Raw genomic sequence first — 26,935 nt, forward strand, 5'->3', positions numbered from 1 at the left:
TTGTGTAACTTTGTTCTACATGTATTACTTTCAGAATGTACGTGGTATAAGCACAGCTAATAGGCCTTTAAATGATATAATATTCCCTCTTATTAATAAGTCAATTCAAACCACAAAAATTTTTCAACAAAAAATATTTGAGGAACAATAAGCCAAACTGTCCATCGCATTATATCTCACAGCTTAAAATCAGATAAAAGATTTGGGAAGCTTTATTTTTAAAACATACTGAAAATTTAAATAACGGTGCAGCTTTGTCGGGTGCATCCGTGAATTTAAGCAAAATATTTCTATTGAATAACTTTGACAAAGTATTTTATAAAATTCGAGGTAACGTTGTATAAAAACGGATGTTTGAAACTAAAATTGAAATCATAGTTATTTTTATGACGTTTTTAACTAAAATGTTTGATGTCTATTTGTCATTTCTGTTAACTTTTGTTTTTAGCTTTTCTATTCAAGTATTCGAGAAATATGTACGAGTGGCCAAATTTTTCTGTGTTATATTTAAAAAAGACTAAAATGAAAAATTAAGAAAATAAAATTTACGTCTTCCCAAAACGAAAAAGATACGTATTTAATATTGTAATTAACATCTTAGTAGATAAATTAACCAGCAACGAGAAAAAATGGGGGTATCGGTTCAAGTTTAATAATAAATACACGGAATCCATTTTAGCCTTCGCTGACGATCTCGCAATACTGACACGTAACCCCAAACACTGTCAAGTACTATTAGATGAAGTGGATAGATTCTGTGAGTGGACCGATGGATTGAGGACAAAACCAAGTAAATGTCACTGTCTGTGTCTCGGTAGGCGGAGTACAAGATACACCTCATACGATCCGGGATTATCGTTAGGCGGTCAATGCATTTCTACGGTTACAGAAAATGCACCATTTAAATTTCTCGGTCGGAAGATTGATAATATAGGTCGTTCTCCATCTTTAGAAGGTATAGTAGATAGCTTTTTAAACGATCTCAACAAGGTAGATAGCCAACAGATCAGTAACGTTAAAAAAGCTTGGATCTACGATAATTATCTGACTTCACGTTTAAATTGGCCTTTCCTCGTTTATGATTTCAATAAAACCCTTTTGTCAAAGTTAGATGCAGGCGTCATAAAGATGTTGAAGTTGTGGCTCGGGCTCGCGCTAACGGCTGATTCATCGGCTTTATTTAGGGATCGCAATAGTTTTGGGATGAGTCTAAAAAGGCCATCGGAGCTCTACAAACACCTGAGAGTTTCCAAGAGATACATCCTGAGGAAATCCCAGGATGACGTTGTTACATCGCTCCCAAAAGACAAAGATGCCCCAGAGCTAGAGTCAAGGCTTCAATTCCACAAGCAGTTTATGATAGGAGCGCAAAGTAACAGAGTAGGGTTAGGATCAAGTAGGAAGGTCCAAGATACGGATATATTGAAGTCTTTTATTCGGCAAGACGAGAATGATAAATATAAGATCCATGCAATAAGTTTAGAAATGCAGAACGAGTGGTTAGACATAGGAGATTTTTGCATCCCATTAGCACTAAAATGGCGCACCTTAATCCATGATTGGTCGCCAGCATTGCTAAAATTCTATCTCAATGCGTTCCAGATGACTCTCCCAGATCAAAGTAATTTAGTAAGATGGGGTAAAGGTACCGAAAAGACTTGCTATATCTGTGGGAAGGCAGTTGGAACTGCTAGGCACTTGTTAGTGGGATGTAGGGTACTCCTCGATAGCGGTCAATACTCGCGTCGTCACGATAGGGTTCTAGAAATCATACGTGAAGCGGTTAGTCTTTCGGTAGCCAGAGCGCAAAAGGAAATAACCACAAACGAGCGATCAGTAGGTTTTGTGAGAGAGGGCACTAGGGCTATAAAAACAAATGTCAAGCCTTACTCCATCCTTAAAGCGGCTACGGATTGGACTATAATGATGGATACGTATGAAAAACAATACAAAATCCCCGAGGATATTTGTGCGTCGGCCTCCAGACCAGACATATTTATGTATTCGCGAATCTTAAAGCGCGTTGTGATGATAGAGCTTACGGTTCCTTGGGAAACCAACATCCCCAAAGACCATACCATTAAGGTCAACAAATATTACGAGCTCACAAACGAACTCACTCGAAATAGGTTCGTCGTGGATTTATACGCGGTAGAAGTGGGAGCGAGAGGTATAACGGCTAAATCTCTCTACAACCTGCTAAAAGACTTGGGCCTGTCCAGAACTCACATCAATTCGTTCTTGGAACGTACTTCGAAGGCAGCCCTAGTAGGTTCTTTTCAAATATGGTTAGGTAGGGAGAGGAGCTTGGACAGTGGAGGTGAGCGTTTAACGCGCGTTAGTTAGGGGCCCCTTAAACCTACACCTGGGTCGCAAGTCCCAGGCACTGTTGAAGCTCCACTCCCTGCAACGCAATGGACCCGGCACCCGCACGGTGAATCCATTGAATGCTAAGAGGTTTCGTCTCTAATAATTAATATTATCGGTTTTCTCTATTGTCTGAGTGAGATGATTACGTTACTTTTTAACCTAACATATATATAATGAAGAATTTCAAAGTGGCTAATAGTATTTTAAAGCAGGTACCATTTGTGTATTCCGAACTGAAATATAATACGAAGAAGACTTGACCATGAAAATAAGACAACATTTTTCAAACTTTCGTTTAATTTTAATTTAAATTATAGTGACATGAAGAAAAGCCTAGTTGGATTATATAAATAAAAATATATTGGTGCGGTATAATTTATTCTCGATAATATAAAAAAAAAATTACATATTGTATTTTTGATTCAAAGAAACTGGTATTGTTTCCAGTAAAAACATTGATTCCAATTGTTTGTCAAGAAATCCGCAACTTACGCAACGGAAGGTTCAAATGCAAATTCAAATACTAGATGTTGGAGGATGTTAGGATTTCACAAAGGGTTTTGTGGTAATTTGATTCTAGTGTTTCAATTCCATTGTAAATCTGTATGTTTACTTCGGGTTCTGCAATATTTGCTTTTCAATACACGATTTCTGGACAGAATTTTTGCTAATCATATGACTGAATATATTTTATTTTAGTAAATTTAATGCTTTTTTTTCTTTTAATGTTTAAATTTTGAGGCAATTTTTTTCAAATCAATTTCTAAATAGATATTTTGGAACTTTCAAAGTATAGATTTGAGAAACATTATTTAAATAATGCTTTTTAAGATAAAAACAATTTTAAACCTATTATGGCACTGATGTACTAGTATATAGATATGACTATTTCTTTTATATATTCTGTGATAGTTGTTTTAAATTAAAGAATTCTTTTAGAAAAATACAAATATTTATACACATGCACAACCAGAAACAAATTAAGAATACACATACAATACATAATCTGTTTTATTTTATTATAAATTTTTATAAAAGTTGAAATTTAAAAAAAAAAACTTATATCCCTAATTTTATCTTAAACATACATAAAATATCTACGTTAATATCTATAAACCAAGTTTATCAAAATAATAGAGATCTTCAAGAAAATTTGAACTTTTTATTTAAGATTAAAGTTATAAATATCTTACTATAACGGTTTTCTATGTCAAGTGACAACCGCTTTTAATTGCTAAAACCCTCCACCAACTCAAAGTAAATTTTAATTTTATTGAAACCAAATGAGTAAATTATGCTGGGGACAATGAAATTTCTTTTGCCCCTTTAATTAGGGTCTATCCTTAATTTGAAAGTAAGTTTCAAAACTTATTACTTACGGCTGTTTTATTTATACAAAGTTTTTGTTAAGTAGAGAATGTTTAAATTTCATAATTGTCATTTACTGCAATAATAAAATATTTATCCAGATAAATAGTAATAATTTTTCACGAGGTTTCCTAGATTCCTAGAACCAGTCGATTCGTCGTTCGAATTAATATTATAATAAAATTAATAATTTAAAGTTCAACATCTGGCGACTCGAATCAAAGGCTTAATTTGACGAAAAACTAATCAAGTGACTATGACGTTATATCCTAAGGTTAATTTAAAATTAAAATAATTTGCTATATTAGAAATGTAACTTATATAAGAAAAGAAGTTACAAGAAATGAAAATAAACTCTCCTTTACGAATACACGAGTGAAAGAGATTTATATTTATTGAAGATCTACTCGTGGAGTTAAATAAACAGAGGGTAAAATATAACATGTTTTCCTCTTTTACAAAATAAGCGTACAACGATCTGCACAACCTAAATACATATAGAATAAATATTTTGTATGATCTCTGTGTTTATTCAGCTTCACTGAAAAACCGTACGAAGTTAAAAACCATATGAACTAACAATTCGTGTCGTTCTGAAATTATAGATTTTATATTTTTTAAACTGATTGTCGCTTCAACTAATTTTATATTGAACGAATAAATGCTTACAAGAAGTATAATGACGTATATATTTTATTTGTTTTTGACGTGTTGTTTGTCTATATTTTGAATTAATTTGAGGTAAGCATACGTATCATTTTAGCAAATAGTTAGATAGATGGTCAGATAAATATTCCAATTCGGAAAAACTATAAATATAAAAAAAAATTAAATCAGTTTTGTTTTTATCGTTCCGCCAAAAAAATATCGAAGAAACCAAACATAAAGTATAGAACGAAAATTTTTGTAACAAACATGGAGAAAATAGTATAGGAATATTATTTTTTTAAGAAAAATTATCTGCACAACATCTGCGATTGTAAGAGATTTTATTATAAATTTTTCAATATTTATTAAAATAGTGTTATGGGCTTACCAAGACATATAAAGGCTAATAATAAGGCTAACTAGTAGTTACAAATACGATATGATTCGTGAAAGTTAATAAATAGTCTTAGAGTAGATCTTCGGAGGTTTAAATTTTAATATATTGGTGGAAATTCTTATTATCTACTTTCCAAACTTTGGTTTTATTTTTCTCTTTTATTCTTTAAAAATATTCACCGTTGAATGACGATTCTATCTTGTCTACCCAATTCCATAAAGGGTACTACTAAGACAGAAACAACAAATCTAAATTATTATTATTATAACAAAAATATTTAAATAAAGCAAATACAACTGAACAATCCAGATATTGCATACGATAATATAATAATTTACGAAGCAAAGATATTCTAGGAAGGCTAGGAATTGTTCTGGCATTCCGAAGCGCTTGCGGTTAGTGGCGGTACGCTAGCAAAACGTTCATTACGAAGATACGACACTATACACAACTTGATCCCGAGTATTTCATTAGTTTTGCTACGTAACTTTTGCGTAATCCCAAAATCTTGATGTAATGGAAACTTTAAAGCTAAGCCAATCTTTAAATAACATTAGCGACTGCTGTGGATTCAAAGCTAAAGTTATTTATATATGCTCTATATTATTATATGAGTATATATGTACATAAAATATAGTAACATTTCATACGCTTTAAATATGACATATTCATTATTATGTCCTACATAATATATTTTAAAGCGCGTTGTGCTAATAGAGCTCACGGTTCCTTAGGAATCCAACATCCCCAAAGACCATGCCATCCAGGTCAACAAGTATTACAAGCTCACTAACGAACTCACTAAGAATAGGTCCATTGTAAATTTGTACGCGGTAGAAGTGAGAGCGTGAGGTATAACAGAATAATCTCTACAACTTACTAAAAGACTTGGGCATGTCGAGAACCAACAGATGAAGTATCCTGCCCTTATTTTGTACGGAAGATGGTATATCGGTGCCCATTTCTCCTTGCTAACTCTGAAGCTAGTTTTCACCCCGGCCACCTTAGGAAGATTATGCCCAACGTGCGAGGTCCTTTAGTATCATACCGGGTGTCTTATGCCGTTACCGTAAAAAGGATAGCACTGTATAGTGCCCCTATATGATGAGAAGCTCCTGTCCGAGAGTCTTTGATGGTTCACTGCGTCAATTTCAGTGTACCATCTCGCAAAGGGTGATCAGGGGGTGAGGTACAGTGTCGTTCTCAGCGGCAAAGCTGCTGACGACTGGTCCCCTAGGACACTCTAGACTATAGAGGGAGGTCCTCGTCACAATATACTGGCACCGAACAAAGGCCCGTGCCAGAAATTAAGTCTAGAAGGCTGCATGGGTTAGGGTCAGAGTGTAAAGAAACCTTATACAACGACGGAAAAGAGATGATGGCCACCGGTCTGCTCGCAATGAGTAAGATTTGTCCGCACCTCGAACGATGGACAAGCAGGCGGTATGGGATCCTACAATTCAGACATATGTAGGTACTATCGGGGCTCAGTTGCTTTAGGAAATACCTGCACGAGATCGCGAAGAGATGTCATATCAAAGATGCTGACAGTAGTAATGAGGAGGGACTTTGTTCGCCACCTTACTACCTAGTCTGTAAAACTGCAGGGTGAGGGTCTAGAGCCACCCCTTATCTCCAGCTAGATCTATATTGTAAAGGAGCTCTCTTTTACTCGGAGCACCCTTGTCTAAGGGTTGGAATTCCCCTAGAGCGTCACAGTCCAATGCACAAACGATCCCGTGGTGATCTGCTAAAGTGATGAGGGTATCTTTATGTATACAGATTGTATATTAACAGAGGAATTGTTATTCTTTCATTAAATTTGTCGTACTCTTCAGAACCATATAAAATTTTATATCAATCAGGGCCAATCTCATTTTCGTGCTATATCTTATATTAAACGAAGTTCCGAGATCGCACGTTTTGCAAACTCCGAAAATATTTGTTTCCTTTAAATGAATACTCACGAAAATCTTAGATCTCATTTGGGTTTTTAATTAGATTGTTACATGTTTTATATACATATGGTCGTCTTTATTGATTGTTTTATATTTTTTTTATATTTTAAGTAAGTTTTGTATCGAATTCGGTCGAATAAGGCTTTGTTACGATTGAATAAAATACCTAGACCTGATAAATAAACTTGCCTAAAATCGACACATAGACGACCCTATCTTGAAAAGAAATTAAGCCATATTTCATTAAAATCATGCGTTATTTCAATATTTTTATCTTTTTCTTGTTTTAGTACAAGACTGAATCCGAGCGACTAATAGACTAATTTATTTTATTATTTATTATATCGTCTCAAATTTTTCCCTCTAAATATGACAAATATGGCGGTGAAGTAGGGGTAAAATAGGGCTATCTGTGTGGCATTTATTATACACACAAGGTCTCCTTTGCATTCATGTTTTGTATACGAAGAAAATAATATCTTTGTAAAAATTATAAACTCATTTTACATTTTATTCCTTGGAATAATCATCTTTATTACTCTTATAACGCTAGTTCAACATTTAATTTAACCTAAACATACAAAATATTATTTGTTATCTGCATCACACTTTAGAATTTCTCTGCTCAGTAGAAATTTCAATTTCAGCATACAATCAGGACGATCGATTTAAAAAAAAATACCGGTTATAATAAAATTTAAAATAAAAATCTGCTTGTATAGTCTGTTGTAATTTTGTTGTAGGACTGAAAATAATACAACACAATGTAATTATGTATATTATCAAGAGTTATGTTTCGATTTGGCGGATGGCTTTTCGAATTGTTGTTTCATTCCGCCTCTAAAGTTGGTAAGCCTGGCCGCTGTGCCTTCATTGCTCCACGCGGAGTCGAACTCGGTTGTATCTTGGTCGACTAGATGAGTGTACTTTGTACGACCCGATCTACCAAACTTCTTCACTTGCATCACCTGTACAATAATTAATTATTATTATTATACATACAACCTGATTGTTTCTTTTTGTTTGAAAAAAATATATTTTAATGTAAATGTTCTCAAATAAAAACTTATTTGTACAATTAAAACTAATTGTAATGTTGTTATTGGATTGTCATACTAAAGTGTTAGCAAGAATTCATACTTTGTTGATAATTGTTAACAATTTAAATATAGATATATTGTTATTATATCTATATAATTTTAATATAGATATAATAACAATTTAGATTTCCAAAAAAAATTATTTACCTTAGGTAGAACAGTCTTATCAAAGTGATCATCCAGTGTTGGTCCCGAGAAATCTTGTTTGAATACATCTTCTTCCTTATCCAAATAGAAAGCACCTCTATAAAAAGAAAAGTGCATTAAAAATATATCTACAGATTACATATGATTACAAGTTAAAAAAACTTTAGTATGAGTTATTTTAGTCCATAAAATTGTCCCATTTTTTTGGTAAAACTCATCATGTGTAGTTTAATTAGGGTTTAGATAGTAAAATAGCTAATAAATTAAAGGCAAATATTATCTCTTTAATAGTTTAAACCCTAAGTCTTAACACTTTTTATATACCAGGGATTAAAATTTCAGTCTGATTTCTAACCAGTATTGCCTTGGTAAGAGACAGGCTTTTGCTTCAGGTAATTGTTATTTAGTACATATAACATTATAATTTTCTTAATAAAATGTCACATACCTGTGATAATACTTTTGAAGGAACTTATATTTGCCCTTGACGGACTTGTTTGTGACCAACTTGGGATTTAGTCGCAGTTCGACGCGACGCTCTTCCTCGGTCATGTTTCTCATACGCTCTATAGCTAACAACTCTTTCTCCGCACTTCATGAAAATAAAATCACATAAATTATAATTTAATTTGAGACATAATACTATAACCAATAAAAATTACTGAGTTAATTAAATTATTAATTAATTACTAAATATTTTACAAGTGTAAACCTGGAGTTAAGTGGAGTTGTTACCTTACCCAGGTTAATGAATTTTTCATACTCTAATATTAAGCATTCTTTTTTTTTGCGAACAAACGAATCAAAACTCATTATTTTCATATTAAAAGTGAGATAAAATATTCAATACTAACGCTTCCCGTTCCTCCTTGTCACGTTTTATTCTCTTCATCTCTCTTAATTTCCACGCTTCATATTCCAACTCATCATTCTCATCGTCAGTGCACACGTCATTGATATTACCCTCCTTGTATTCTGACTGAAAAAGTATAATAGTAAGATATGTGGCATAGAAGGTTTTGATATTTCTTTCTTTACTCTCATTCAAACATAAAAATTAACAAAACTATGTCAACTATTTTATATGCTTCAATATAATATATTTATATAAGCTTTTCAATATAAAAGCTGTATAAATATTCTGTTATGTGTGAAGTGTTTAAAACACCTGTGTATTTCTTTGTTCAGCACGAATAGTTTCTTCAACTAATTTCAATGCTTCCCGTCTTCTCTCCTCCTTCTCCTTTCTTGCCTCAGAATCTTCCTTCTTCTGCTGTTTAAGTTTACGTTCTCTCTCTGCTACTGTCATTCTTTCTGATGCCCTCACAAACACCGGCTTCACTCTTGGCCCTATTAAATTATATATAAACATATATATTATAGACATATGTCATATCTTCTTGAAATCTTGAATATATTATAATTACGCAAGATTTTGATGAAACTTTACAGTTATGGAACTTAGAAGACAGAATAGAATTTGAGATATTATATATTCAGAATTACATGTCATTTCTGTGAAACCAGTCCCTAACACTTGTATCTTTTATGGAGTAAGAGACTATTGAGATTGCTGCTGGTTTATTATCATATCAATTATTTTAACAGATTTTATACATTTCTTTTATTCCGGTTCCTAGGTCAATGAGGAAAATAGTACGAAAAACTAGTATATTATAATTTAATATATAATTTTTTTATTTTATACCTGTATCTTCTTCGCTATCAGTATATTCAGTATCTGACGAACCACTTTCCTCTTTGTCACCATCTAACATTTCCTCATCATCTTCTCTTCCTAATACTTCTTTTTCTGCCTCTCTATAATGATAAAAAATATATATACAATTAATTTTTATATATTTTTTTACTTTGTCAGAAAAGAAAAGTACTTGAAAAAGTCTGCATATCTTGAATGAAAGATATATTTAAACAACAAATTTTGGACAATTGCAATGGGATTGGTGGAGTTCTAAGCTTCATTTGCGAAAAAGACACTCTTAACAGATGGATTGATTTTATTTAGAATTTTTCCTATAACTGTGCCTCCATAAAAGATTTGTTTTTTATATTAATTATGTTTAGGTTTTATTCACAATTAAACATTTTACTAATAACTGAAAAAATGTTAGCTATATACATCCACTCAAACTTTTTAATGATCTAGCATCAGCATATATTAAACTTTTGACTTAAGCCATTCAAAATTTAACCAAGACCAAAAAAGGCGTAATCTCTCAAACACTGGCCTGCATTTAGATTACCTTATATAAAATCTATTAAGCTATTTAAAAATGTACATCCAACAAATCAATATATATTATATGTAATTATATATTATATCTAATTATTGCTTGTAACATTAGTTTTTATTACCTAGCTGCTAGTTTGGCTCTAACAGCTTGTCTTCTCCTTTCAATTTCTTCTTCATCAAGTTCATCTTCACTTTCTGAACTGTGTTTACTCTCTTCACTTGATTCTGATTCAGGTTCTGGCTCAGCATCAATAACCTCTGGTTTGTGTTCAGCACGACGCGGAGAATGTGCAACACGTAAACGGCGAAGACGAGGGTCGTCAACCTGTGTACAAAATTATATTGATGAATTTAGCACTAAAAGAAGAGACAATTATAAGAGTATCGTTGCTGTAACTTAATTTAGAGAATATGAATAGTAGACTTTGTATGCAAATAATTTGTAAAATTCTAATTCTTAATACAAAGAACATAAACTAATACAACACAAGAAAACAATAATTGATATTTAATATAAAATTAAACAAATTTAAGTATTTCCACTGAAATCTAACATTATTGATTCTAATATTTTTAAATACTCAAATAAATTACGTAGGGTTAAGCTTTTTACTTCATTCTCTGAATGACTTTGTATATCATCCTTCTGACTAATAATCTGTGCAATCTGGTGTCGACGTTCAGGTCTTTGTTGCTCTATAAAATCTTCAGCTTCTGATTCTTCAGACGAGGTAACTCCTTGAGCATAATCTGGTTTCTTTCCTGATATATACCTCTGCACCTTAACTTTTTGCATAGATATTTCACCTGTAAAAGAGAACAACCAATGAAAGATAAACTGCTGTAGCTATAAATATATTATAAATGATAAAAATATTTAAAAACAATATTCAAACAAAAAACACATTTGTAATACCTTTTTCATTGCGAACAGGTACAGCGCCAGCAGTACTCTGAATACCTATAGGTTGTGCTGGTAATACATTCATTTTGACAAATGAATATGTTTCATACAATATGTTCAAATTGTATCATAAAATGTATCAATAATTGTATGGTATAGAAGAATTTATAACTGCTATGTATTAATTATTATCGTAGACAAACCTATTTATTACTCTAAATGTCAAACATGACTTGACAGTTGACAAAGGACTAACACAAAAATATAACCCACTAACAATCATGGGATACTAAAGGTCGGAAAAAATATATTTTAATTTATCGGAAAAAAATATTTATGTAAAATCTAGAATTGAAAGATAATGAAGGAAAAGTCTATTTTTTTAAATAATAATTTGAGTTTCGGTATCTATGTACGTGAAAAAAATTCAACATGTTAAACTTTCTTAACATGATTTTGTAAATAATTTCCTATTTCTTCGGAAATAAAAAACAATTTATATCCTGATAACTTAATAGGTTTCTTAAGACAATATAAACTATATAGAATAGACCTTTAATATGAAGGTAATTATTCCACAACAGATCTTTTTTTTAATGAATTTTGTTTTTTTTTACATTTCACCATATCTGTTTTTTAAAAATTATTATACCATGTTCAACAAATGTACAGGAAGACTTGTTAGTGGTCAACCTTGCCTGTCAATGCTAAGGATATCGCCCACTAAACATCTTTATAAATTATAACATATTTTTTTACTATAATGATGTATGTTTTATATATTTTAAAGTCATGATTTCAGTAGAGCAATATTGTCTAAACTTTGTAAGTTAGATGAAGGAAACAAAAAAATCTAATAAATGTAAATCTGATTTTAAATTACTCTTTAAACAAACAAGTAAATGGCAAAAATATAGAAAACAAATAAAAATACTTTTTTATCACATAACTTTTTCAGAAATAATTATTCATTAATTTATTTAATCTTAACCAACGTCGAAGAAGTGAAAACACCGCAAAACGCTTGGCAATGATTATCCTTTTGCTTGCGAATGTTTTATACCGTACACTGTACAGTGTTCTCTATGCCATTTGACCCCGTGTCCTCGGTGTTAATAGATAATGATACTTCTGTTATCTGTAATAAAATAAACGTTCCTTTTATAGAAATTTCTCCGACTTGTTATTTCAATCTTTATTAAATTTAAATATGGCAGCAGCAGCAGAAATAGAAAGTTTTGACAAATTAGTATTTAATGCTCTTTCTGGACCTGAATTAGAAGAGTTTAATCGAATTTATTATGGTAGATCAAATCATCATGCACTGCCAATAAAAGTATCAACAACAGAATGTGCTAAAGAGAATAATTTTGAAGTTGCTGCCTATGATTTCCCTGCTATAAAAGAAGAATTTAGAAGCTCTCGTGTTGTTAGAGTTGGTATAATTCAGCATTCAATAGTTGAGTCCACCGACAAACCTATTGTCGAGCAGCGACAGGGCATTTTTGAAAAAATAAAAAGAATTATAGTAGCTGCAGCAAACGAAGGAGTTAATATTTTATGTTTACAAGAATGTTGGAATATGCCTTTTGCATTTTGCACAAGAGAAAAACAACCGTGGTGTGAATTCGCTGAATCAGCACATGAAGGACCCAGTACCCAATTTCTTAGAGAATTTGCTGTCAAGTATGGCATGGTATTTATTTCTCCTATATTAGAGCGTGATGAAAGCCACGGGGATACAATATGGAATACTGCTGTTATTATAGACGACCAAGGAAAAATTATAGGCAAACACAGAAAAAATCACATCCCTAGAGTTGGTGATTTTAATGAATCTACATATTATATGGAAGGAAATACAGGTCATCCAGTGTTTGAAACAAAATTTGGAAAGATTGCAGTCAATATTTGCTATGGAAGACATCATCCATTAAATTGGCTGCTGTTTGGCATTAATGGTGCTGAAATTGTATTCAATCCATCAGCCACAGTGGCAGGACTCAGTGAACATTTGTGGGCCGTTGAAGCTCGTAATGCAGCTATAGCTAACAGTTATTTTACTTGTTCTATAAACAGAGTAGGTTCTGAGAAGTTTCCTAACGAATTTACATCAGGCGATGGAAAGCCTGCCCATAAGGAGTTTGGGCATTTCTATGGTTCTAGCTATGTCACTGCACCAGATGGGTGTCGTACCCCTGGAATGTCTAGAGTAAATGATGGATTATTGATAGCACAAATGGATCTTAATCTGTGCCGTCAAGCTAAAGACAAGTGGGGTTTCACTATGACCCAAAGATTAGAGTTATATGCAAAGAGCCTCAATAATGTTGTGAAATCAGATTATGAGCGTCAAATAATTAATAAGAATTAAAAATTTCTCATATAATGTTTACTGGTTATGTTTAAGATTTCTAACTCATGTTGTAACAAATTATATTGCATTGTTATACTTGTTTTATAATTTTTTTTAAATCATATTTGTATAAAGAATCAATTTCTTAAATAAATTTTGTTGAAAAAAATATTCATTTTATTATTTAAAAATTTCATGTATATATAAAAGGAATTTAATAGGGTTTGATGAAATAAAACAACAAATTAAAAAGTTTGTGTACCAATGAGAATAATACAGAAGTGAGCTATACATATGGGGGTTAATGTAGGGTACATCCAGAATTTCAATTCAATGTTGTTCCAGCAACCAAAATAAACAAAAAATTTGAGACCACATAATACTTCATATATATGGAGTTAATCACTCAATTTACATCAGTAAAATATATTAATACAACAAGTAAATATATGTATCCGCAGTAACAAAATGTCATAATATGAATGGAAATAGTACACACCTGCTTCTTAGAAATACATAATATTTTACATTAGAACATAATATTCAATCAGCACCAGATTTACAGCTGAAATAAATGCTAATATAATATTATATTAAAAGATTTAAAACTTGAAGAAGGAAATTCACTGTATGTACCCCGGATCCTCAATTGTAAAATTGATTACCACTAAGCACTATTTATCTATGCAGTCTTTGCACGCATGGCAGCTCTCTTTCCTGTCACTGCCTGGAAACCAGATTTGATACTGGCTACAGAGCATCGGGATCCACAAGTTTCACATTGAAGGAAGAATAATCGAGTATCCTTTTGTAAAATTGTATCTGGGGAGCGACATGTATGACATGTGACATATTCCTTAATATATCGGCGCAAAACATTTTCTATTTGTTTCTGTTGGAAACGTCCTTTAATAATAAGCTGGCTATTACCATCAACAGAACCACTGGTTCCCAATTCAGCAAGGAGGAAGTCTAGTAAATGTTTTGGTTGACGATGAAGGGTTTTACAAATCTCTGTAAAGTTTGCAAATGATGTTTTCTTTGTACCAATCCTAACGACTTGAGGTGGTCTCATGATGAATTTTTGTTTCTTTCCGGACACCATGCTGGGGTTCTTTTCTCTCATTATATCAAACACACGCTCCAGAAGCTCGTCGTAGGTATAATCACGATCGCTTCCAACCCAATCGCCATGGACATCGTCCTCTCTCTCTTGATCATCTCCTTTAGCATCGTCTTCAATAACCAGTTCATCAATATTTTTCTTCTTTTTCTTCTTCTTACTTTTAGAAAAATCTATTTCTAGATCTAAGTCATCTATAACTTCATCCTCCTGTTGCTCTGGTTCTTCCGATGGCGGTTTTTCCTCTTTCGTTTCAGGCAACGCGCTCTCCAGTTCGTCTAAGTTGAAAAAGGTCTTCTTCTTCTTTTTCTTCTTCTTACCAAAATTATCCAAGTCCATGTTTTCATCTTCGGGGACGTCGACGTCACCGGACTCAGCAGGCGCCTCAACACTCGTGGTATCGCCTTGTTCACTTGCAAGGGCAGCGTCCATATCAAAGCCAGTCTTCTTCTTCTTTTTCTTCTTTAAAGAAGGGTCAAAAATCAAATCTTCATCCATAATTACAGGTATTATTAAGCACTAAATAACTCCAATATTTAAACTTGGTTATAGTGCAGATGGAATAATTTGGCAGGAGGCAAATCAGATGTCAAAACGTTGCATCAGCCTAGTTTACTGAAACATTTTTTAATCTGTGCCATTTCGTGATTCGTGCGTTCACTGTACCTTTAAGAATTTGTGCGGTTTAATTGCTTTCAATAAAATTATTTATAAAATGTAATATAAATTCATATTTAAAATAGCAGTGAAAATAAAAAATATATCCTTTTATTCAATATTTATGTAATATTTGATGAATTCTTAATTCCTTGACAGACAACAAAATCTGTGCAATATTTGACAGTAACAGTTATAAATTATAATAACCTATGAATTTCAGTGTTGGGTCTAAATTCTGATGGTTATAAAAGAAAAGAATAAAAATGCAGCTATTAAAAGTACATAGGACATTTCCAAAATTAAAACAATTGATTACGAGACGGTATGCACAGGCTTTACAAAGGGAACAGGATGAGTATACGGATCAACCAAACTATCCACCTATATTGGATATGACTCCAAACGGAAAAAAGAAACGTGAAAGGGAAACAACCCGCCAAAATATCAAAAACATTAACACAGTTGAAGAAAAACAAATTGCTTTAAATATGCCGCGATATTATGGTTGGGAATGCGTAATGTTAAACGAAGATAAAATACCATACAATGCAATGCCTTTGGTTCAATATTATACAAGAACCCACTTTAAACCTGTAGAGAGCCTTCCTGATGTCTACCAAGACTCATCTTCCATGGCTGATACTGTAGTGCAAGAAATAAAGTCCCAAATTGAGGATTGTATTGTTATTGAAAATGAAGGAATACAGTATGTCTATTATAGTTGAAGTGTTTAATAAATTTTTAAATTTTTAAAAAATTATTAAAAAGCATATCCTTTTTAGGCGAAAAATTACCACAGTACTAGAAAAGACTGAAGAAGAGCAAAGGGAAAATGCACAAACAAGAAATATAGTTAAACAGATTAACAGAATTATAACAAACAATTTATCAGATAAAGTCTCACATATATTATCCTCACAGGTATATTTTCATTCACAATATTGATACAAAAGCAAATAATATATGTAATTTATATACAAGTTTTATTCAATCTTATAACATTTTGTTATTATTATGCTTCATATAATATAATATTAAATTAATTTTATGATATTGTAATGAGTTGATTCATTATATTGTATTTTAGGTGGACTATGATCCAAGACATGAAGCGTTCTGGTTTGTTGGCGGGGTTGATCTTCCTCCAAAATTGATTTCTTCCAGGAGGAAGAGGGGATGGAGTGTGGAAGATGCACAGCAACCTTTGAACAGACCCGTGCAATACTTGGGTAAAATTAGCATTGGAATAAAATATGTAATAACTTAATTGTTTTTAAGAGTTTGAACTGACAACTCACAAAAAAATTTTTAGGTATTCCTTTGTTGACTCTGAGAAATCATTTACCACTGAAACCAGTGATTCCATATAGCGAATGTGAGAACCCAGAATTTAAAGTTGCAAAATTTTCTACCATTCCTAAAAGTGTTGGCTATGTAACAGACTATAGACATGGCACAAATATTCCAGGTTTGTATTACACAATTATAAGAGATAGCTTCTGAGAAAATAAAAGCACAAAATACCTACTTATTATTTTAAATTCGCCTTAAAGAATTGTTTTCATAATATTTCTATAGTATTTGTTTTTAAATGTAGTGTAATTGTGTAGAATAAAAAAGTTTTTAGTTTTCCAAGCTCTATTGAAGTCAGGTTATCAGTTTTGCTTTTTTATTTAATTTCATACCATTGTATTACACAGGATTCTGGCCAGGTGATTTTGATGAATTCGGCCTCATTTCTTACCATGGACGAGGTCACTTGTTGGTTAGACCCCAGTCTTTCGGTACTGAAGATAATTTAGAAGCTCTCCATTGTCAAGCTATGAAGTCTAGTTTTGGTTGGCTATTAGCCCAAGCCAACTATCAAGGGTTCACTACTTACAATGACCTAACTTACCCATTAGTAACTCAAACTGTTATAACAAATGGAAATTTAATGTCATTTTATGTATATCAGCTAAACACAATTTCTATGCATGATGACAATCTTGATAATCCTAAACATAACATCTGCATGGGTACAAAACCCATGAATCTTTATGACACAATTGAAGATGGTAAAGTAAAAGGTTTAAATGATGATGTATTAAAAATGCTTGTTCAGTTTTATTTGAATGCTCCGGAAGAGAGAGAACATGATATGAAACCCTACCTTGGGAAGGAAGAACAGTTTGTAGCAGATATAGAAGATGATAATAAACGATCGTGGCTAGAATCAACATACAAACATTTGATGTCAAATAGACCTAAACATAACTTGTTGCCAGAAATATACTTATGGGAGAAAATATATAAAATACAACACAATACGAGATTCTTTGAAGCTAAGAGAAGGCCATTTGAGTTGGGTTTCGATCCATTTATTAGAAGATTGGACGACCATTTGCCACCTTATATTCCCAAGGCATTGAGGCCATATCCGAAATGTAGAAAGAAGTTTGAAACTACTTACTATCCAAAAGTGTAAAATTTGTATCCATCTATCAGTCTTGTAGTAAGTTTAGTGTATAAAAATAAATGCTTAATTTAATGATATACTGCTTATTTTATTTAGTTATTAAGTTTTAATTAAATTTTCATATAAACTTAGGTAATTTTTCATACCGTACAGTGAATATTGTAACAACCAAGGTGTTATAGTTCTTGGAATTTATCTTTATATAGGTCAACTTTTTAAATATGTTTATTTTGATAATAGCACATTATTTTAAAAATCCCCACAAACTTATTTAAGGAGTGTGATTTTTTAATCCTTATAAAAAAATATAATTGTTATATAGGAACCTCTGGGTTTAAATCGTTAAATATCCATGTATCGTGCGTGAGGCGTAAGCTGCGCTTTGCATTTATGTGAGTGCACACAATAGTGTAGGTGTGAAGTCAAATTTGTGCGTGCCACGTGCTTTGCTAGGTTTAAACCGGTTTATACTGCTTTTACTTCGCTTCGCACCTTCCGCACTTCACCCTTTGTACTGGTAGCAGCGGGACGTTATTCAGTACTTCATATTTAGTTTTTGTATTCTATTTGTTCCTAAAATTGATTCTAATACAAATAGACGAACCATACTTAAACCTTTAAATAACCAAGTAAAAGATATTTTGTTTAATTTAAATAGTTATTTTAAAGAAATTAATAATATAAAAATATAAATTGAGGAAGAAATCGTATTTTTTTTTTTAACATTTTGAATTCATAAATTAGTCTATTTTTCTTCACATAATATTTACACCTGGCTTTTAACAAGCTTTGATTATTTTATTTTAAATCTTGAATAGCTCTCTTACTTATGTTATGTATCTAATTAAAAAAAAATCTATTCTACAAGTTTTTTTGTCTGACTATACTTTTACTTTCACTCACACAAATGCAAGGCTCAGCTTAAACCTCGCCCACTATAAGGAATATTACTTTTTATTTCCTTTAAAGACTGATATTTTTTTTAACTTATTTTTTCACATTGTCAGTTTGGTCCATGTCCAAAACTTTGTTAAAAAACGCAGCCTATACAAACTAATATCCATTCCTGAAAAACTAAACTAAAAAAATGGGAGATCCACAATTCACAAACCGTTAGGATCTATTTAGAGGAATTTGAAAATAAGTTGGAAGAATTTTAGTTGCTTAAAAGTTAATAGAAGAATCCAAATAAATTGAATTAAAGTAATTACTCCATCCTATTATGAACAAAGTTATTTAGGGTGTAATTTGAATATTCAATCTTATAAATGATTTTTATGAATATTTAATATTTATTAACAGTAGTAGCTAAAATATCAGATATCAACACGAATTTTAAGAAACAAACCTAAATCATAAATGTCTGTCACATTGACGTCAAATGTCATACACAAAACTAAAAACACGTTTATTTATTATAATACGGGTTATATCTTTTTCATAAAGAAATAATAAAATTTATGATAACAAGCAACATACAAACAACATGAAGAACTTGCGTTTGTGGAAAGTTTCGACAAAGAAACGAATAATAGAATGTAATGATACATTTTTTGTTGGTTACGGCCATCCTGACGATTCTTCCACCGGTGAATTCTTCGTGTGTTCGGTTAATGGTGTTGTAAGCTGCTTTGACAGCGACGGCAATAAAAAGTGGTTTACTAACCTTCCAAATGAAGCAGTAGAAGAAAACTTACCAGTTAATGTTTCCTTTCTATCATTATCCAATTCTGTAAGTATAGGTTTGTCAAATGGGGAGCTATTTACTATTAATGATTTTGGGAGTACCTGCGACCTGGCTGGCATCTGTGGAAATGGATTACTGGTGTGTAGCACATGTCTTTCATTAATTAAAATTTCATTAGAACATGTTCTTAATATTCTTTTTTAATAGGCTATGGAGTGGAGTCCAGATCAAGAACTATTAACACTGGTAACCAAAGATCTGAAAGTGATATTAATGTCTTGCACATTTGACCCAATAAATGAATATTATTTGCTGAGTGAAGATTTTGGAGAAAAACAATTTATAACTGTTGGCTGGGGAAAGAAAGAAACCCAATTCCATGGATCGGAAGGAAAACAAGCGGCAAAGGCACAAACTGAGGTTGTAGGTAAAGTTACAAAAATGTCTTATCTATAATTGTAGTAGGCCACAACAATATTTCTAATATGCCTACCATCACTAAATTGTATAATTGTATAAACACTTAATAACAATGTCAATAGATAAATATACATAAATAATTTAAAATTATAAATTAAGTTAACTAGTGTCATAATTGGGTTTTTTTCAGGCAACATGATCGAATCTAATAATAGGGTTATTATCTCATGGAGAGGGGATGGAAACTTGTTTGCTGTTGGCTTTGTTATTGAGGGCATAAGAAGATTTAAAGTATTTGACAGAGAAGGTAACTTGCAGTATACAAGTGAAAAACAACCTGGGCTTGAAGCAAACCTGTCTTGGAGGCCTAGTGGAAATTTAATAGCAACTACGCAAAAACTCCCTGAAAAGTACCTTGTTTCATTCTTTGAGAAAAACGGTCTTAAACATGGAGAATTTGTAATACCTGTTAATTCAACTACCACTGTTGAAGATATCTTCTGGAGCTCAGATTCTGAGATCTTGACTCTATTATGCACAGACAAAGCTGATAATACTCAACAGATTTTACTCTTTACATCAAGCAACTACCATTGGTATCTTAAACAGCAATTATATTTCAATGCTGACCAGAAAATTACTAAACTCATGTGGGATAATGATTTTGATGTTGCAAATAACAAAAAAATGCATCTTATATTAGAAAATGGTCAGTACCTCGCATATACTTGGATTTTTGATATAAATCACAGCAATGGAAGATCAGATAAAGATGATGCAATTGTATCTGTGATAGATGGAAACAAAGTATTACTCACTGCTTTTAGATATACAGTTGTGCCACCACCAATGGCTGGCTTTGAAATGGAATTTGATTCTACAATAAATTCTCTCCATTTTGCACCCAGTTACCTCGACTCGAATTCATTTTTCATATGTATGAATGACAAATTAGTGTTTATGGAACAAACAAAGAAGAATCCCCTTGAATATAAAATAACTAAAATAATACATTGTGAAAAATCTGATTTTTCTTTCCAATTTTATAATTGGCATTGGTTGGATTGTGAGACTGTATTATGTGCTGCAGTTGATAATGACAATAATAACAAAATTATTCAATACAAAATATCCTCAGAAAATTTAGTGAGACACAGTGAACAGTTAATACCTTCTGCTTTAACACACTTTGTTAGCCATCCCTTAATAACTACGAGTGTTTTTTTGCAAATGGATACTGGTGAAATTTTAGAATACAGTTCAGATAATACTATTAAGCCACAAGATATAGTACTACCAGAAACGTGTCCTATGTTTAGCGTTTTGTCTGTGGATAATGATATATATTTCTTGGGACTTTCACACAAGGGACACTTGTACATAAACAATAGTTTAGTCATGAATAATGTGAACTCTTTTTATGTTCATACCAGTTATCTTTTATTGACAACCTTGAAACATATGCTTCTTTGTATTGAACTCACAAAAATGGGTCTAAATGCATTGGAATCGTACGAAAAAACTGAATCACCCAACGTTTATAGTAGGAAAGTGGAAAGAGGAGCTAAGTTGGTTATTTCAGTGCCCAATGATACAAGAACTGTTTTCCAAATGCCCAGAGGAAATTTAGAAACAATACAACCAAGACCTCTGTCACTAAAAATTATTGGTGAATACCTTGACTCATTAAAGTATTATGAAGCCTTTGATTTAATGAGGAAGCAAAGAATAAACCTTAATTTGATATATGATCACAATCCTAAACTTTTTATAGAGAACATAAATGTTTTTCTAGCATCTATAAAAAATAATTCATGGCTAAGCCTTTTCTTATCAGACCTTGAAAATGAAGATGTTACTCGAACTATGTATTCGAGCAGCTATCCTGAACGAAAAAGTACTACTGATGTAGAATCTTCAAGAAAAATACATAATGTATGTGGTATTTTAAGGAATTGTTTGTCTTCCTCAACTGATAGTAAGGAAAGAATATTACCGTTGCTGACGACTTACGTGAAGAAAAATACAATAGATGACCTAGAAAAGGCATTAAATGTAATAAAAGAACTTAAATTACAAGAATCCGCTGGTTCAAAATTACCAGTGACCTCAGATGAGGCCTTAAAATATTTATTATATATGGTGAATGTTGATCAACTATTTGATGTTGCACTTGGAATGTATGACTTTGATCTTGTTTTATTGGTTGCTAACAAATCACAGAAGGACCCAAAAGAATATGTTGCTATGCTGAATGAATTAAATGAAATGGATGAAAATTATAAAAGATTCACAATAAACAAACATTTAAAGAGATTTGATAAGGCCGTCCAATCCCTTGCAAAATGTGGTGCATCTAGATATGAGGAGTTAAAAACGTTTGTTAAATATCACAGTCTTTATAGAGAGGCATTGGACCTCTTTAGTAAAGATGATGAAATATACAAACAGATTTGTGATGACTTTGGACTATACTTAAAATTGAAAAAACAATATGTAGAGGCTGGTATTGTATATGAAACGGCTAAAAATATTGATAAAGCCATTGAATGTTACAAAGACGCACTTGAGTGGGAATTAGTTCTGAATTTAGCCCAAAATAAAACAAAGCAAGAATTAAAAGACTTATGTTGGTGAGCATTCTAATATTGTAGTATTTTCAGTGTTTAATGCTTTTGAGGCATGTAGACAAGAGTTCAAAATTTTATTTATTTATATATATATTATATTCATTTTAGGGATATTGCAACAGCATTAAAAGACGAAAAGAGGTATACAGAGGCATTGACAGTTTTAGACACAATAAGTGAAGATGGTGAAGAAGTAATTTGCATGGCTATTGAATGTGCCCAATATAAAACCGCTTTAAGATTAAGTTCAAAATACAATAAGAGAGATTTAATTGGTAAGCGTCTTTAAGAGCTTTTAAAGTTTTCTGAATCCGTCAAATAGTGTGATAAGTAAATAAGAAAGTAAATTAAAATTAGGAATTCATATATCGGGAAAGATTTTTATTATTTCTGTATTTTGAAGACTTGATTTTTAAAACCATTGTAGCTTGTAAATCAAAACGTGTGATGTTTATATTTGCAGTCAAAAATTTGCTGCCATCTCTTATGAATGAATACAACAACACGAAGGACTTGCTGGAAACCAACACGAAAAAATTTATTACGTACAGAAATCGTCTTCAAGTCGTTAGAGATAATAAAAGCAAAAAACCCGTTGAAAACTATGATTCGTTCGCTACGAGGGATTGTGATTTATATTCTGATGCTGGCAGCACAATTGCATCTTCAGGCTCTGGGTATGATTGTCCTTTTTTGACCAAAATAGAGTTTGTCTATTTTTAAGCTACTTTGTATCTACACACCACAAGGGCATTATATTAGCATTAGATAATAGAGTTGAAATTATTTTATCTTTAGATCATGATCGATTGCTACTCAAATTTGTATATTTAAATAATATATATTTCTAGGAGGTCATACCGATCGAGTAAAAATCGCAGGAAGCACGAACGTAAGGTGGCATCGCTCAAGGAAGGTTCACAGTATGAAGACACGGCACTGGTTTTAGCCTTACACAGCTTAATAACAACAACATTTGATATGCGTTTACCAATAAAGGAACTTAATATTGCCTTATGTTGTTTAGAAAAAAATAAGGAGGCATTAGATCTGCAGGTGATTGTTAAAAAAATTTGATAATTTACTGTAAAAATTCGATAATTCTATACATTTGTTGTTTTTTTTAGTCGAGTCTCGGAAAATTACTTAAAGATATGAAAGAAAGCTTTAGACAGATTTGGAACAATAATTTCACTTTAGAAGCTACAAACGCGGCCATTGAAGCAGAAAATGTACCAGAAGGTTGCAGTGTGATACCTCAGGGAATGGCTACTCTCGGTAAGTGTAAGAGCTCTAGAATTGGTTGGTTGGTTGTTACAGATATGGCTTTGATCCGTGCAAAGACGTGTACATTATATTCTGCCAGTGTCTTGTAGCTCTAAAAATTATTCTGAACTAATAAACTAAACAAGTAACATCAACTGTAATTAAATATGTCCTTGATTCAAAATTTAATTAAAAATATTTAAAAAAACGAGATATCTGAAAAAAAATCTATATTCTGTAGTTATGGCATAACATTAATTTCTTTTCCTTGCATTATTCAAGAGACGTTAAAATGTTTGTTTATAAATTAGATATAAAACAATGAACTCGTCAAATTGAGTCCACAACAAAAAAATATGTACTTCCAAAAAAAGGAACAAAATGTTTTTTTTTATGCTTTATGCTTTTTTTTGGCTTATCTTAACATCAAATTATCTATATATTTTTTTCAGAACCTCAAATAAGAATAGCGCCTGTTATACATGATATACCATGGATGCTCGATGGACTTAACTAGCGTTACTAATATGTAAAGGAATGTAAATAATTTTTTAAAGAAAGTAAATAAAAAAGAAATATATAAAGAGTATTTTATTACAATATGACACACAACTATAGACTTCCTAACATATACTGAGGATTATGCAAAAGCCTGGATTAAAAATTATTTAAAAATTACACTTGCATTATCATTACACAATAATTACAATGGATGAGATCTAAAATTTGGATTATCTTACACTATACTGCTAAGCTTTTTGTTGTATCTGTGGTAAAAGTCATATGGTCCTTTAATTAAAATTGATTACAAAGGATATATTATAACAGAAGGGCCCAGCTTCTGTCTGAAATATTTCAGATACACCATAATAATTAGCAAATTGTTGTCACATTTATAAATCGTAATAACTTATATGATTATTAATTAATTATTTAATTTATTCTAACAATATAAAGTATTTAAATAACATGTTACATTAATATCTTCATAGCCACTTATAGTAATATAAACATTTGGCAAAAAGAATATTTAGAAGCAAAATGGTTACTACATAGATAAATTCTAAGAAATATACTTATTACTAGAAATGACTGTTAAAATTCAATTGTATGCACACAAACTTTATAATTATAAAGAATTTAAAAAGACATTTCGCAAGTTCATGCATTGCAATAAGTTAATAACTTTACCAATAATTTTTAAACCACAGTAGAAATTTATATTAAAAAGGTCATTTTCCAAATCAAATATTCCAATGGTTCATAGAGGTCTCATTATGGAATGGCGTAATTATTTTATTAATCTGCAGTTCCAATGCAGATTAATAAAAGCAAATATCATCTGGCATAACATTTTGGTGAACAAAAGAAGCACTCAAAACCAACAGAGCTATCACCGTTGTTATCAAAAACGACAACCCTAAAGAAATCTTTCAGCTGAAATTCCTTTATAATAAATCTCGCATTATTCAACACTGGCTTACCACAAACACACATATTGGCATTGTCCATTAGCTCCACTAATGTGTATGGTACTATGTTTGGTGCATAATAGAGCTTATTTCTTAACACTGCTTTAGCTGCAATGTGTACCAAGGTGTGGGCACATAGTTCCCATGGTGTGTAATTAGCCATTTTTGCACCTACTGTATCAGAATTAAATTTATTTGATGACAAATCAATAGTTTCTAGTCTACATTGCATCAGACTGCATGGCAGTGTAACCAAATTGTTATTAGAAACTGAAAAATATCTGAAATCAATCACATAAAATGTTATTAAAACTCGGTAAAAATAAAAATCTAAATAAAAGTTTTATCATACCTCAGGGTTTGAATGCGACCTATAGTTGGTGGTAGCCGTTCCAGTTTGTTGAAGTCTATCTTAAATGTGACCAAGTTCTGAAGTTTCCAAATATCTTTGGGTAGCATAGATATTTTATTTGCACAAAGGTCCAAAAGTTTCAGCTTTTTAGAAATCTACAAAAAAAATGTATGTAGAATAAAAGAAACAAGTGATTTAGATATATGATAAAATAAAAATTAAAAATACCCCAGGTCCTAAGAGCCATCTCCAGTCAAAGTCTTCCTTTTGTCCTAAGGAATTATTTGATAAGTAGAGTTCACATAGATTAGGTAGTCTCCCTAAAAACATACAGATTCACTTTCACTATTATTTTTATGTAAAAAAGTATTTTTAAAGTATTTTTGTATATCTTACCAAATTCAGGAGGAATTTTCTCAATTTCATTCTTACTCAAATCAAGAATAGCCAGATGGTTTAGTAGAAGTATGTCTCTTCGAAAATTGCAAAGATTAAGACCAACAATATAGAGAGATTCAAGAGTTCTGGGCAGTCCTTTAGCGGGAAATTCAGATCGATTGTTAATTGTCAATTTAGTTGGAGCCATATCTTTAGATACTAGTCCCAGGGAGGACAGTTCGGAAAGTTTTACGTTAGCTGAGTCACCAGTAATACATGATTGAAGTAATCTCATGAAACTCTTCAATTGTATTACTTCACTTCTTATGCATAAATCATGACATGGTTCAGTAAAGCGCAGTGTAACTTTGCCTTCGTTTAAAAATTTCACAAAGACATTCTTCATATCGCTGACTCTATATTTTGTCCCTTGTTTATTAACAGTAGAAAAATGCAAAATAAAGTATCCTTTATCATCTTTTGGTTCCTTTCCTAAAGCAAGTGTCGACTTTAAATACTTATTCTTTGGTCTTACGTCTAAACTAAAATGTTTTCTATTAACAACTTCCACTTGACACTGCAGTTTCATTTTTATTTGGTTAAAAATTAAATAATTTTATAAGACATAACGTTTTCCAATTCTCGATCCAGTACCCGCCAAATCTTTTATGCGATCAAAACAATAAGGCTTAGTTCCACATTAATCGGTCCGACCAGAAACATAAATGAATGAAAAATTTATGTCAAATAACAATCGATCAACCGTCAGAGAGTCAAAAATGACTTTTAAATCATGTAGAGATAAGCAATTTGGCTATCAATCAACAATATATGATTTCTTATTTATAGAAGAAAATAATTATCCTCATATTTTGAAATAGATAACGAGAATAATAAAACAATTAAATAGGGTATTGGTAGCAATTGTTATTATCTAACAAACAACAGTTGACAGTTTGTGTAATCAACCATTATAATTATTATTTA

The 26,935-nt window shown here is 31.6% G+C and overlaps 6 protein-coding genes across 6 annotated transcripts; 3 read left to right on the forward strand and 3 right to left on the reverse strand.

The window, feature by feature from the left end:
* Window positions 1–7,450: 7,450 nt before the first annotated feature.
* LOC116768254 (microfibrillar-associated protein 1) lies at window positions 7,451–11,379 on the reverse strand. The gene is made up of 9 exons (XM_032658936.2): window positions 11,159–11,379; window positions 10,856–11,049; window positions 10,365–10,567; window positions 9,697–9,809; window positions 9,157–9,338; window positions 8,843–8,967; window positions 8,437–8,580; window positions 7,989–8,085; window positions 7,451–7,709 (listed from the first exon to the last, which is right to left on the reverse strand). The coding sequence occupies exons 1-9, from the start codon at window positions 11,229–11,231 to the stop codon at window positions 7,524–7,526; spliced, it is 1,317 nt and encodes a 438-aa protein (XP_032514827.1). The 5' UTR covers window positions 11,232–11,379; the 3' UTR covers window positions 7,451–7,523.
* Window positions 11,380–12,091: 712 nt separating this feature from the next.
* LOC116768255 (beta-ureidopropionase-like) lies at window positions 12,092–13,981 on the forward strand. The gene has a single exon (XM_032658937.2). It carries the CDS (start codon window positions 12,357–12,359, stop codon window positions 13,518–13,520), a length of 1,164 nt encoding a protein of 387 aa, XP_032514828.2. The 5' UTR covers window positions 12,092–12,356; the 3' UTR covers window positions 13,521–13,981.
* On the reverse strand, window positions 13,748–15,231 carry LOC116768256 (eukaryotic translation initiation factor 2 subunit 2). Its single transcript, XM_032658938.2, has one exon. The coding sequence runs from the start codon at window positions 15,121–15,123 to the stop codon at window positions 14,185–14,187; it is 939 nt and encodes a 312-aa protein (XP_032514829.1). The 5' UTR covers window positions 15,124–15,231; the 3' UTR covers window positions 13,748–14,184.
* Window positions 15,232–15,462: 231 nt separating this feature from the next.
* On the forward strand, window positions 15,463–17,820 carry LOC116768253 (large ribosomal subunit protein mL65). The gene is made up of 5 exons (XM_032658935.2): window positions 15,463–15,991; window positions 16,068–16,206; window positions 16,373–16,514; window positions 16,598–16,753; window positions 16,986–17,820. The coding sequence occupies exons 1-5, from the start codon at window positions 15,549–15,551 to the stop codon at window positions 17,750–17,752; spliced, it is 1,647 nt and encodes a 548-aa protein (XP_032514826.2). The 5' UTR covers window positions 15,463–15,548; the 3' UTR covers window positions 17,753–17,820.
* Window positions 17,821–19,119: 1,299 nt separating this feature from the next.
* Window positions 19,120–24,330, forward strand: LOC116767912 (putative elongator complex protein 1). Its single transcript, XM_032658452.2, has 8 exons — window positions 19,120–19,568; window positions 19,638–19,857; window positions 20,041–22,483; window positions 22,589–22,755; window positions 22,944–23,157; window positions 23,332–23,536; window positions 23,608–23,758; window positions 24,199–24,330. The coding sequence occupies exons 1-8, from the start codon at window positions 19,230–19,232 to the stop codon at window positions 24,261–24,263; spliced, it is 3,804 nt and encodes a 1,267-aa protein (XP_032514343.2). The 5' UTR covers window positions 19,120–19,229; the 3' UTR covers window positions 24,264–24,330.
* LOC116767913 (leucine-rich repeat protein 1) lies at window positions 24,323–26,705 on the reverse strand. Its single transcript, XM_032658453.2, has 4 exons — window positions 25,967–26,705; window positions 25,799–25,890; window positions 25,571–25,725; window positions 24,323–25,499 (listed from the first exon to the last, which is right to left on the reverse strand). Exons 1-4 carry the CDS (start codon window positions 26,535–26,537, stop codon window positions 25,085–25,087), a joined length of 1,233 nt encoding a protein of 410 aa, XP_032514344.1. The 5' UTR covers window positions 26,538–26,705; the 3' UTR covers window positions 24,323–25,084.
* Window positions 26,706–26,935: the final 230 nt, after the last annotated feature.

This window comes from Danaus plexippus, chromosome 19 (assembly GCF_018135715.1).
Source record: "Danaus plexippus chromosome 19, MEX_DaPlex, whole genome shotgun sequence".
NCBI classification, from domain to species: domain Eukaryota; kingdom Metazoa; phylum Arthropoda; class Insecta; order Lepidoptera; family Nymphalidae; genus Danaus; species Danaus plexippus.

Bases quoted from the DNA above. Each gene is read 5' to 3' on its own strand.
- LOC116768254 (XM_032658936.2), bottom strand. From the start codon at position 11,231: ATGAATGTATTACCAGCACAACCTATAGGTATTCAGAGTACTGCTGGC. The intron at 10,568-10,855 runs GTAAAAAGCTTA...TTTTGTACACAG, and splicing joins AAAGTCATTCAGAGAATGAA to GTTGACGACCCTCGTCTTCG. The intron at 8,968-9,156 runs GTGTTTTAAACA...ATACTTTTTCAG, and splicing joins CTGAACAAAGAAATACACAG to TCAGAATACAAGGAGGGTAA.
- LOC116768255 (XM_032658937.2), top strand. From the start codon at position 12,357: ATGGCAGCAGCAGCAGAAATAGAAAGTTTTGACAAATTAGTATTTAAT.
- LOC116768256 (XM_032658938.2), bottom strand. From the start codon at position 15,123: ATGGATGAAGATTTGATTTTTGACCCTTCTTTAAAGAAGAAAAAGAAG.
- LOC116768253 (XM_032658935.2), top strand. From the start codon at position 15,549: ATGCAGCTATTAAAAGTACATAGGACATTTCCAAAATTAAAACAATTG. The intron at 16,207-16,372 runs GTATATTTTCAT...ATTGTATTTTAG, and splicing joins CACATATATTATCCTCACAG to GTGGACTATGATCCAAGACA. The intron at 16,754-16,985 runs GTTTGTATTACA...TGTATTACACAG, and splicing joins ACATGGCACAAATATTCCAG to GATTCTGGCCAGGTGATTTT.
- LOC116767912 (XM_032658452.2), top strand. From the start codon at position 19,230: ATGAAGAACTTGCGTTTGTGGAAAGTTTCGACAAAGAAACGAATAATA. The intron at 22,756-22,943 runs GTAAGCGTCTTT...TTATATTTGCAG, and splicing joins CAATAAGAGAGATTTAATTG to TCAAAAATTTGCTGCCATCT. The intron at 23,537-23,607 runs GTGATTGTTAAA...TGTTTTTTTTAG, and splicing joins AGGAGGCATTAGATCTGCAG to TCGAGTCTCGGAAAATTACT.
- LOC116767913 (XM_032658453.2), bottom strand. From the start codon at position 26,537: ATGAAACTGCAGTGTCAAGTGGAAGTTGTTAATAGAAAACATTTTAGT. The intron at 25,726-25,798 runs GTATTTTTAATT...TTTTTTTTGTAG, and splicing joins GATGGCTCTTAGGACCTGGG to ATTTCTAAAAAGCTGAAACT. The intron at 25,500-25,570 runs GTATGATAAAAC...GATTGATTTCAG, and splicing joins GGTCGCATTCAAACCCTGAG to ATATTTTTCAGTTTCTAATA.